General features: G+C 35.3%; 1 protein-coding gene across 2 annotated transcripts in view; it reads left to right on the top strand.

Annotated features, from left to right (window-relative positions):
- The window catches only part of mwh (multiple wing hairs), a 302,166-nt gene that overhangs the window by 8,548 nt on the left and 281,118 nt on the right, over positions 1-12,500 (top strand). The window contains exons 1-2 of one of the 2 annotated variants that reach the window (XM_067088141.1): positions 3,837-4,033; positions 6,080-6,810. In XM_067088141.1, the coding sequence (XP_066944242.1) occupies positions 6,506-6,810 (305 nt within the window). In that variant the 5' untranslated portion in view covers positions 3,837-4,033; positions 6,080-6,505. Of the gene's footprint in view, positions 1-3,836; positions 4,034-6,079; positions 6,811-12,500 lie in introns of those variants that run through there. The other variant, XM_067088140.1, reaches the window with a different exon arrangement.

The raw sequence follows: 12,500 nt of genomic DNA, 5'->3' as shown, positions 1-12,500 counted from the left end.
TGCAGGTCGATGGAAAATCTCTGGCTCTGTATCATGATCAGTTATTGCTGCAGCGTAGGGTCTGCGGTGGGAAGTTGAAACCAACAGTCTTTGGAAATTTGAATTTCGAGTCAATGGCCCCTGTGTGCTTGTTCCTTGCGAATAGGGTTCATCTACCGAAATAATAATAAATAATGTAGTATGTAGTGGGTACAGTGGAGAAAAATAGCAGATACTGTTGAAATCGTTTGGAAGAGAAGGTTGAAAGTCAGTGTGAGCAAGAGTGAGGTTATGAGGGTAACTGGAAACCCGGACGATGGAAGAATGGTTTTCAGTATGGATAGTGGAAGAACGGAAGCGGTTGATTCATATTGGTAATTGACAGTAAGCGTGACGGATGACGGCAGGTTGAGAGAAGAGGTTGAGTCGCCCAATAGGTGAAACAGATAAGTTTGCTTGGTGTTCATAGAAGATTTAGAGATGACTCGGAGTGTTTATGGAAGTCCGGACTGAAACGTAGGGTGGGATTGTTAAGCCAAACCTCTTATTCGACTTATGTCTGGATGCTGAACTCAAATGAAAGGTACTGCACAAAAAGGTTAAAATTACTGAGATGATTTTTTTTTGCTATTTGGGGTTTAATTTATTTTGTCTTTTCTAATAACTGATCTCCTCTTTATGTATTTCCTTCACCTTCTGTTACTTCTTTCAGATGAACACCATATTCATTTGAAGTTTGAATTTCAAATCAGTGGGCCCGTGTGGGCTACTTCTACATGAATAGGGCTCACCGCCTGAATAATAATAATAATAATAATAATAATAATAATAATAATAATAATAATAAAGTAATAATCCGAAATAAATGGATGAACGTTTAGTAAATGTGCGTAGTTAAAATGATGTTTAGGTGATGAGATGGTTCAATGCGTTTAGAGACTGCTCACACCTGGCCCTAATCAGAATTAGGAATTGTAAGATATGCGGTTTTATATCACGTTCTTGACGCATTTGTACAAGAGTCCGTGTTTCCGGTGCTTGGGCAATAAAACCTAAATTACTGGTAAAATCTTTAACCCATTTTTACCCGCAGTTGCCAGTGTTTCCGGGAGAACCACTTAGCTATATCTTTTATTGCCTCGCAAACACGCGACGTTGAGGAGAATGTTGAATGGTGTCTTCAGTGTCATATATATATATATCTATCTATCTATCTATCTATATATATATATATATATATATATATATATATATATATATATATATATATATATAAAATTATCAGTTACACAATTATCTACGCATTAATGCAACTACTGACAGGACCTCATTGAAACTGGTGGCATCTAGTGGAGATATTTATTCACTTTTTATTGAATAAATATCTCCGCTAGATACCATCCAGTTTCAATGAGGTCCTGTCAGTAATATATATATATATATATATATATATATATATATATATATATATATATATATATATATATATATATACACACATAATGTATATGTATATATATATATATATATATATATATATATATATATATATATATATATATATATATATATATATATATATATATATCGTAAACTTATTTGAGCATGTATGCTATTATGTGAAATTGATTATAGCAGCTATACATACAATGAGCATGTGGCATGTTTAGACATATCGAAAAGTACTACGTATATCTTTGATTTTTTATTTATGAATTTTCCGGCCACAATTAACAGCTATAAATATCATAAAGTATGTCCACCTCGTATGACGATTGTAGAAAGCGAAATGTCTTAGAACATCGTCCGAATCTCCTTAACCCAGTTTTTAGTATAAACACAAACGTTTCTCTTTCCGTGTGACAAATACACTTCACATGTTTTGCCGGCCGCAGCTTAAATTTCCATGTTACAGGTGTGAGGAAAAGGATTTTTTTTTTCTCGGGGAAACTGGTGATAGTTTGAGCTCTGCGTGATGGTTTGCATGCGAGCTCTCGAACAGGAAGTTACGGATAAGTGAAAATAAATGTTAGATGTGTGTATATATATATATATATATATATATATATATATATATATATATATATTTATATTATATATATAAATATATATGTATATGTATATACATATATATACACATATATATACTATACATATAAATGTATATATATATATATGTAAAAATGATTATATATATATAAAATATATATATATATATATATATATATATATATATATATATATATATATATATATATATATATATATATATATGTGTGTGTGTGTGTGTGTGTGTGTGTGTGTTGTGTTGGTAATAATGATAATGTAGCGATGAGGATTGTGCAAAAGATTAATGAGATTATTTAATTCTCAGCGATTTTACGCTACTGATACGTACACTTTGTAAGTATTTATCTCTCTCTCTCTCTCTCTTAAGACAGTTAACTTGCTTGGCAAAGCATTAATGTAGATAACTGCCAACCAACGCGGCGAACATGTAACTAGTGTAATGCACTGAAGTATTTCTTTAAAATATGAAATTAGTTTTCTTACTAGAAGTTGATTTAAATTCACGTTCAGTATGATAACCAGCTTTAGATAAATAATTTAGCATGTTAACTTTAAGTAAAATTATCTTGGTACATGTTGCGCGCATGTAATTGGTGGAGTATTTAGTAGGGCTACAAGGCACATCCCATTCTCTTCGTTAAAATCCATGGCCTCCTGTAATAGGCAAGTTACTGTGTCTATATATATATATATATATATATATATACTATATATATATATATATATATATATATATATATATATATATATATATATATATATATATATATATATATATATATATATATATATATGACTGTGTAATATTTTCTGTTAAACCAGAATTCCATCAAATATGAGGAGCCCATAAAAACGCCAAAATGTAGAAAGTAAAGGCTACTATATTTCAGAGGCCAAACTGTCTCTCTCCTCAGGCAAACAGTGAATGAGAAAAAGTTGCAGAAAAGCGGTAGTTATACCAGAAGGTCCATAGGTCAGCCGTTATGTCACTCCAGTTGACAATTTCTCTTTAATCTTCTTAATCGCTGGTTGCAGGAAGATTTTATCTGAAATATATGAATCCCAGGCGCCTCTTGAAAGATTCATGGTATTTCTTTTTTTAATCAAGGCTGATTCCACCATCTGGCTTTTGAACCGACAATTGCTGCTATAAATTATACAGTTTATTCTGTGATTATGGTTATGTATGTGGTTAAAAATAGCTGAGCTCTGTTGTACATACCTAACTGAACGTTTATGCTGTATTAATCTCTGGGGGAGTGATTTGCCTGTAAAGCCGATATAAGATTGGTCACAATCAAGGCAAGGGATTTCGTAAACTCCTGTGTCTTTGGGGACTGGCTTTTGTTGGACATTAATCAGGGGTTTGGCTAAGGTATTTGGGTTGGGTAGATAAAAGCAAAAGGGTTAGAGTTTCCAAGTGTCTGTGTCAATGTCTTAATCCTGTCCAGGTGTGGGATTTTTATTTTATTGTTGGGCATCTCTCTGGTCTTGTTCTGAGGGGGGGGGGAGGGGAACGGTGGAAAAGTGTTTGCTTGGTGGATTGCTTCCTCACTTATATGATCAGGGTACTTTAAAGATGATAGCTGCTTATGGATTAGTTCAATTTCCTTTTCCAGGAAATCCGGGGAGCAAATCTGTAAGGCTCTTAAGAATAGAAATGTGCTAAGTAAAAGCTAGTTTAAATGACTTAATTAAGTATATAATAATTAAATAATTTAAACAAACTTTTACTTAGCACATCTCTCCTCATACCACACTATACCACCAGTGCTCAGTTTTTACAGGAAAGATTGTGACAACAGGAGCAGAAGAAGAAGGATAATGTAACAATGTAAGAAAGAAGACAACGAAAGAAGAATCAAGAAAGAAGACCACCCAAAGAAGAATCAAGACAGAAGAAGTCTATGCGATTATGACTCTGAGAGTTTCTGGGGAAACCCAGTCAAACAAACAAACCCTGCTATATGAAATAGCTTGACCAGTAAGAGAATGCAACAACACTCAGTAACCATTGTAGTGTCTAGACAAAACATTGTGAATGAAACAACCAAAGCAGAGAGTTTAGAGTACAGTATACTCTTTGGTCAAGGGAACAACGAGAGAATAACCGTCAACATATCTCATAATTTCGTTAGTGTGAACTTAGTTTTGATAAAATGTAACTGAAAACATATCACTCACCTTTCCTTGACTTTGGGGAATTGAAAAAATGATGACTCAGGCGTTGTCTTTCTTGAATTACGGCAATTAACTGCAGTACAAAACTGTGTCCCTGTCATATTGTTGACATCTTCCAACTCCAATTACGCGCCCGCCGGTAGAGGCGCCACCGTCGCCCGCAGTTACAAAGGGCAGGCACGAGTGTTCTCTCTTTACTTCTCTATACTCTTTGCTCCTTATATTTGATATATATACATACATACACACATATATATGTGTGTGTTTGTGTGTGCATGTGTGTATATATAATTGATTAATAATGGCAAATATGCACAAGGTTGAGGTTGCTAGACCTACGCCCTTTTTACTTGACCCCATCATTCACTGGTATTCGTTTACATCTGGTTGGTCTAGTGAGCATTAGGCTAGAAGTGGACCATGGACCTAGTAAACATGATCCCTGAGTGTCTCTAGGATTAAGGGAGGGTGAAAAATATACGGATGTGTTACTTTGTGGATTGAATTGTGGTTTAATTATGGTATAGAAATAGAAAATAATTAAATGAAATAGTAGTTTTTCCTGGAGAATCTGAGTCTGTCCTTGGCTGTGTATAATGACTAAGAAAGGGTGGTTGTGCTAGGGGATTTAAATGCAATGGTAGATGAACAAGATAAGTTTTGTTGTCATTAATAAGTAAAGAGTGCCTATAGTAAATAAGAATTAAGAGACTTGTGGAAATGTTTTCTGAAAGGACTTAACTGTAGGAAATAGATGATTTCCAAGAAACAATAATTTTGTGCAATTGGTAAGAGAGGATGTGAATAACAGAATAGGTGAAGCGAGGAGGATAAACTGGGTCTGTGCAAAAGGTCTAGAGGGCAAATTTAGTGTCCACTGAAGCCGAGGTTGAAATACATGATGGGACTGTTTAGTGTCCGAGCAACAATAATCTATATTACGTGATTGATGTAGCATTGGTTCCTGGAGGGGATTCGTACTTTATTCATCAATTAAGGATAAACGTGGAAGCCACCGTTTTTTTTTTTTTTTTTGAGGCGCCCCTATTAGTGGAAATGTCCCCGTTGGGGGTTAGTGCCCTCAGTGCACCTCTTGCATTGCACTGTAGGTATTACTTAAAGTTCTTTGCAGCGTGACTTCGGCCCCTAGCTGCAACCCCTTTCTTTCCTTTTACTGTACCTCTGTTCATATTCTCTTCCATCTTACTTTCCACCCTCACCTAACAATTGTCTCAAAGTGCAACTGCGAGGTTTCCTCCTGTTACACCTTTCAAACCTTTATACTCGCAATTTCCCCTACGGCGCTGAATGCCCTCATATGTCCCAGCACTTGGCATTTGGCCTAAATTCTATATTCTGTTTTATTCTGTTAATGGAAATGGCTTATTAGTTGTCTTGCTTTGAACACATCTCGTGGTTACTCATTAGAAAGAGCACAGACGTTATGGACTGCTCCTTCTTTACCTCTTCCTTGTGTAATATTTTGCTGTTGTTTTTTCTATTTGAAAAGTTACAAAAAATTCTGAAGGGTAATCAGTTCAAGGGTACACAGAGTTAGCTCATCTCCATATGCATTTTCAACCCTTTAAGATATATTTATGTGAATTACAAATTTGTTAAAATCAGGCAAGTTAATTTACTAAGTATGATGAAAATTAGCTCTTTATTTCTGCTGTTAGTTGCAGCACAATTTATTCTACGCTGTGTATCATAACGGTAATTTATTTTTTGAAGTGAAAATCTTATCTGGTTTTTCATATTTTGTTGATTTTTTTTTCTTTATGGTCATATATGGTAACGTTCACTGTTATGTGTATTACTAATATTTTTGTCTTTGCAACTTGTCCAGATCATGAAGTTTGATCCGGTGCTTGTGTGAAATCACTGTGTTGCAAGTAAACAAAACATTATTGATGTGAATAACGGAGAATCCATGTGTTTCTATTCGATATGATGTTCAGGGAAATTACTGAGAGCGTGGTACCGCTATTTAAACGAATTCAGACCCAAAAAAACTTCATAAAATTGGAAAATTTCTTGACTGTGAAAAAGCCCAGTCAGTAAGTGAAAGTGAAGGTAGTTTTGGTGCATAATTATACACTTCCTGGGGAATGAACGAAGTGAAAAGACAGAAATAGATACGTGTAAAAACAAACCACCTGGCGCGAAAAAAGAAAAGAGGAAGAAAACGCGGCTGCTCCCTCAAGCGCTATTCCGCAGCGTGTTGGAAGAAAAGTTTTGAAAGACGCACAGATGGACCGCTCCACTTCTTGTGATGGGCCAAACCGCCTTGCACAGTGTTTACATGCAGCCGCGCGTCCACTTCGTCGTGTGGCTCGGGAGACAATATTTGTTAGAAACCTGGAACAAACTGGAGACGGGACAATTTTGCTCCTGCTCGTGCCCTTGCGAGAGGTCCTCCCGACCTCCCTCGAGCCTCTCGACGAGCGCACCCACTACGCCCAAGGATCAGCGCCGGGCCGAGTCCCCTTCGGCGCCTTACACGAGGTACGGCGACGAGCCTCATATCTACAATTGCCCTCATCACGGGACGCAACAGCCAGTCGTCTGCTTCTTTTGGTGAGTACTAGATTTTTTCTTTGTTTTTAATGTTTTATGTTTCATTCTTTTCAGTTTTCCAGGTTTTCTTCGAACATTATAATGACATTGAATATACAGGATCTAATGGTCACTTTTAACCAGATACGTATATATATAATTGTAACAACCACAATGCCATCATAGCTTCTCGAATTCTTCACACTTTTTGAATACTCTTGTTACTACAAAGTCTTAGATCCAAATGGAAGAATATGAAGCAATACTGATGTCCGTAGCAGGTTCGAACATGCATCCAGAATATCAGAATGAGGTCACATTACCCACCTGCTCCGTGGGGGGTAGTACCGTCAATGGACTGTAGGCATTACTTAAGGTTCTTTGCAGCGTTCCTTCATCCCCTAGCTGCAACCCCTTTCACTCCTTTAACTGTACCTCCGTTCATGTTCTCTTTCTTACATTTTACTTTCCACTCTCTCCAAACAATTGATTCATAGTGTAACTGCGAGGTTTTCCTCCTGTTACACCTTTAAAACTTATTTACTGTCAGTTTACGTTTCAGCGTTGAATGACCTCATAGGTCCTAGCGCTGGGCCTTTAGCCTAAATTCTATATTCTATTCTATTCTCTTCATTACCCACCTGACCACGGCAACGACCTCGTGCTGGTACTATGGATGGTGGTTCGAATCCTGCTATGGACATCAGAATTTCCTCATAATCTTGCATTTGGATCTCAGGATTCGGAGTGACACGAGTATCCAAGAAGTGTGAAAAACAATTATATGATATTGATATATTATATGATATTCAGGAATGCATTGTTCTTTGAAGTCTATTTAATTTTCAGTTTTGAGATTGTCATTTTGGGAAGAAATTCAGTATAAATGAATATGCGGTGGGTAGGTAGGTAGATTAGCTGTCATTATGGCGAATACATGATCCATTTAATTTTTTTCCTGGCAAACTTTCTTTTAAATAAAGTCATATGGGAGGAATCGTAAAAATAGAACAGAACTATTCTTTCATGTAAATTTCGTGGAGCGATGGTAATAGAGTTATATTCTTTATAGTTTTGTGGTTTTAAACAAAAGCAAAACAGAAATTACAGTGCTTTGAGGAGCTATTATATGAAACAATATGTATATGTTCATATATATATATATATATATATATATATATATATATATATATATATATATATATATATATATATATATAATTATATATGTATGTATGTAATATAAAATATACACCATTAATTTCCCCTCACGAGTTCTTATTATTACTATGAATGCTTTTGTTTATTTGTTTACATGAACAACTATTTTCTTGCCAATTCCTTTCTTCGTTCTTTTTACTGCTTTGCAAGGATTTTAGATAGTCTACAAACATTGAAATGACTCGAGTTTATAGATCAAGAAAGTCAAGAATATGTTTAAGAAGGGATTTTTTTCCCAGGTGTTGTCCAATTATAAGAAAAGTATCGCGATAAACATGTTTTATGTTTTTCAAGAGCGTATTATTGAGAAAGGCAACATTGTGAAAATAATGTTGGGATTTACAATGAAAGAGGTAGTACCATGTAATATAAATAAAGAAAACACAAGTTCTCGCGGAGATTTTGGTGCGATCCTGTCCATAACTCTCCAGGTCTTGGTCCGAGGCAAAACTTGTAAATACGAGAATCCTTGTTTGTTTAAACGTAAAATCTTAGGTCTAGATAGCACAGCATCGGTCTAGCAACTGACTCTAGCTGGATACACCATTCTTGTAGTTTAGAATGTTCGGTACATTATTTCCTTGCAGGCTATTTAAAACAGGCTATGTAAAACGGATATTTACAACAACAAACACGCAAGTGCTATCGGAGTTTTTTGGTACGATCTTTTCCATAACTCCAGGTCTTGGTCCGAGGCAAAACTTGGAAATGCGAGGATTCTCGTTCGTTCAAACATAAAACCTAAGTCTAAATAGGACAGCAACGGCCTAGAAGGTATCGCTGGGTGCATTATTCTTGCCGTTTAGAATATTGGGTATATTATTTCCCTGTGATTAAAACACACTATACAGAATGGAGATTAGCAACAACAAACATGCAAGTACTCTCAGAGTTTTTGGTACAATCTTTTCCATAACTCTCCAGGTCTTGGTCAGAGGCAAAACATGCAAATGTGAAAATTATCGTTCGTTCAAGCGTAAAACCTAAGTCTACATGAGACAGGATCGGTCTAGAAAGCATCGGTCTAGACAGCATCAGTCTAGAATCTAGAGAGCATGGCTGGTTGCACAATTCTTGTTTAGAATGTTAGGTAGATGATTTCCTTGCGGTCTAGACAGCGTCAGTCTAGAATCGCGATAGCATGGCTGGTTGCACAATTCTTGTTTAGAATGTTAGGCAGATAATTTCCTTGCCAAAACAGAGTACATGGAATGGAGGTGTGTCAGTTGAGAGCCAACAGCTTTAGCGTTTAGCTGCCGAGGAAACACATAATAAGGAATATGGTTTTTTTTTTATCAGTGTAACCACCGCCACCTCTCTTTGGTCCGTTCTGTGGTCGCGGAAGAGCGAACCATTGTAAGCCGTCATCAGTTCCTCTTGTGCCGTCATCGCCTCGTTTATTTGTATTTAGGACGTGACCTATGGTTACTCATGTATTTATTTATTTATTAAAGGTTTTGTTACCTTTTAGTTTTTATTTTTGTTCTCTTGTAACTGAAGGACGGTGTTTTTTTTTCATAAAAAATTATTTGCTAATTTTCAAGGTTTAGAAATTATATCCTATATTAAGTAGATTCTTATATGTTATCTTCATTTTTGTTCAGACGATGTTTTTTTGTATATAAAAGCTTTTATATATATATATATATATATATATATATATATATATATATATATATATATATATATATACACACACATATATTGAAGGTGTTGTGGCGTAACCAATATCTTACAATACCAAGAGGACACGTCCCAATTCCGGGCTAGAACTGAGCATTGTGGGCACTTTCCATGAAAGTGCAATGTGCATCAGTTTACTTTATCGGTGAATTAGGTACATGGTAGTCAGTCAACAACTAAAATGGAGTGAAACCAGGGATAGAGAAGATTTGGGGCAAGCGGCCATATCCCAAGGTAACATCTTAAAGTTGACAGATTAACAGCTTATTTATTTTTTCGTGTTACGTTTTGACGTTCATTAGCAGTGGAAAAGAATTCATACTTGTATCTGATACTTTTATGATTTTTCTCGTTAGTAGACGTAGGACTCGTCCTAATTTTTGATACGTAATTTTTTTTTCTGTTTTAATGTAGTTGTTTTGACAGTAATTACGATTGTATAGTTAGAATTAGTCTCGTATTAAAAATACATTACTATAAATTACATGCATTACAATTCTACCCAAATGACTGAACACGAATGTTTTAGATATTCGTGGAACTTTTGCAAACTGTTGCAAAGAAATGCATCAATACAGAATATTTTATTTTCTATATTTTCTAATTTCTGAGCAATGAAACAAGATGAAATCAGATTCGGAGTTAAAACACAGCATTTTAGTAATATGACTTGTATCACTTGATGATTAACGCAGTGGACATAACGAAACTAGATATCCGGAACTTTTGGGAAAATGAAGTAGTTACGCCTCACAGTGTAAAGAAAACGGAATTTAAATATCGTGAAGAAAACGCTAAACTATGATGGGAAGCCGAAGAAATATATCTATTCATCTGTACCTATCTGTGTGTCTACCTATCACTCTATATATGTATGTATGTATGAATATATGTATTTACCTATATATGTATGTATATATATATATATATATATATATATATATATATATATATATATATATATATATATATATATATATATATATATATATGTACACACACATACACACTGCATCTTCTGAGAATATTTTGCTTAGCAGTACAAGAGTTTGTGGTGATACATATATAGGCTATATTTCTTAAAGGCGTGACTATTCTGGTGTGACAGTTTTTCCTTTTCTATTATCGTTGCCGACAAAAGTGGCTCGGTCTGCATGCTAGTCGAAAAGAAGTTATCTTGTTTTATATTTATTATTATTATTATTATTATTATTATTATTATTATTATTATTATTATTATTATTATTATTATTATTATTATTATTCTGTGCTATCTGTTTCTTTGTCGTTTCCTTCAGTGATTTCGTGTCACCGAATTCTATTATGTAATATGGTTAGCATTGGGTGGAGAAGATGATACTAATAAGTTAGTGTGAGGTACACAAGTCATGATAAATTATATAGTATACCAAGTGTCCGGTATGGCATTGTTTATGAGAGTGATGCTTTTGTTATGATATTTTCATGATCGAATTTTAGAGCTAGCAATCGTATATTTTCTCATTACTGATCAGAAGCATTAACTATCGTCATTAATAAAGAGTAAATGGGTTGCTTCTCACTTTCTTCCGTACTTAGCGACAGAGTCAATGATATCCTGCACTCATTAAGTCCAATTTAATAATAATAATAATAATAATAATAATAATAATAATAATAATAATAATAATAATAATAATAATAATAATAATAATAATAATAATCTGTAGAGCGTATTCCTTCACCCTTTGACGTGAAACTTATGAATTATATTGATAACGTCATTCCAGTATCGAATCCAAACATTTATTTGTAGCCGTTATAAGGTACTGAATCCTTCAGTAACGGATAAGATTTTCATGGCGACAAATCTTCAAATTTTTATTGATATATACTGTACAAAGTATGTTTTCAAAATCTGTTAAACCGTTCTCGAGGTATTTCGTAAACACACACACACACAAGCAAAACACACATTGGCGTGATAGGTTGAAACCTTTACCCATTATTACTAAATATAATTATTATTATCACAGGTTTTGCTGGTTTGCGTGTAGTCATAGTTTTGAGGATAATGATAATATTGATTATGTTCCTAGAGATTATTTTTTTAAAAGTGTGAAAGAATGATTAAACAATCTGACTGTAACTTTCGAGACATCCTGAATAGTGCCATTTCTTAGTCGTGGACCAGCCATGGTCCATCTACGGTGGATTCAGCCAGCCATGTGCTGGCACGGGCTCTTGCTCTTCAACAGTCCGTTAAAGCTATGGTCACCATAAATCTTCCTCACCATTGCCATTATCCTCTCTCTCTCTCTCTCTCTCTCTCTCTCTCTCTCTCTCTCTCTCTCTCTCTCAATAACAGTTTCAAAGAATGTGTGAATCCACATAGGGGGAGGACCTCGACGAGGTAATCCCTCATTCCCGGAGGGATGGACCCCACCTAGGGATAAATCTACAGAATCTCTCTCTCTCTCTCTCTCTCTCTCTCTCTCTCTCTCTCTCTCTCTCTCTCTCTCTCTCTCTCTCTCTCTCTCTCTCTCTCTCTCTCCCAATAATCGTTTCAAAGAATGTCTGAATCCACACAGGGGGAGGACCTCGACGAGGTAATCCCTCAGTCCCAGAGGGATGGACCCCACCTAGGGGTAAATATACAGAATCTTCCCCCACCTCTCTCTCTCTCTCTCTCTCTCTCTCTCTCTCTCTCTCTCTCTCTCTCTCTCTCTCTCTCTCTCTCTCTCTCTCCTTCCTGCACACGCACACCCACAGGCTCATCTAAGATGATGTCTCCTGTCTCGTATTTTTTTTCATGGTATATGCTTCCA

Source organism: Macrobrachium rosenbergii, chromosome 44, assembly GCF_040412425.1.
Source record: "Macrobrachium rosenbergii isolate ZJJX-2024 chromosome 44, ASM4041242v1, whole genome shotgun sequence".
Classification (NCBI taxonomy): Eukaryota; Metazoa; Arthropoda; class Malacostraca; order Decapoda; family Palaemonidae; genus Macrobrachium; species Macrobrachium rosenbergii.
Note: the sequence above shows the minus strand (reverse complement) of the source record. Positions and strands in the feature narration are given on the sequence as shown.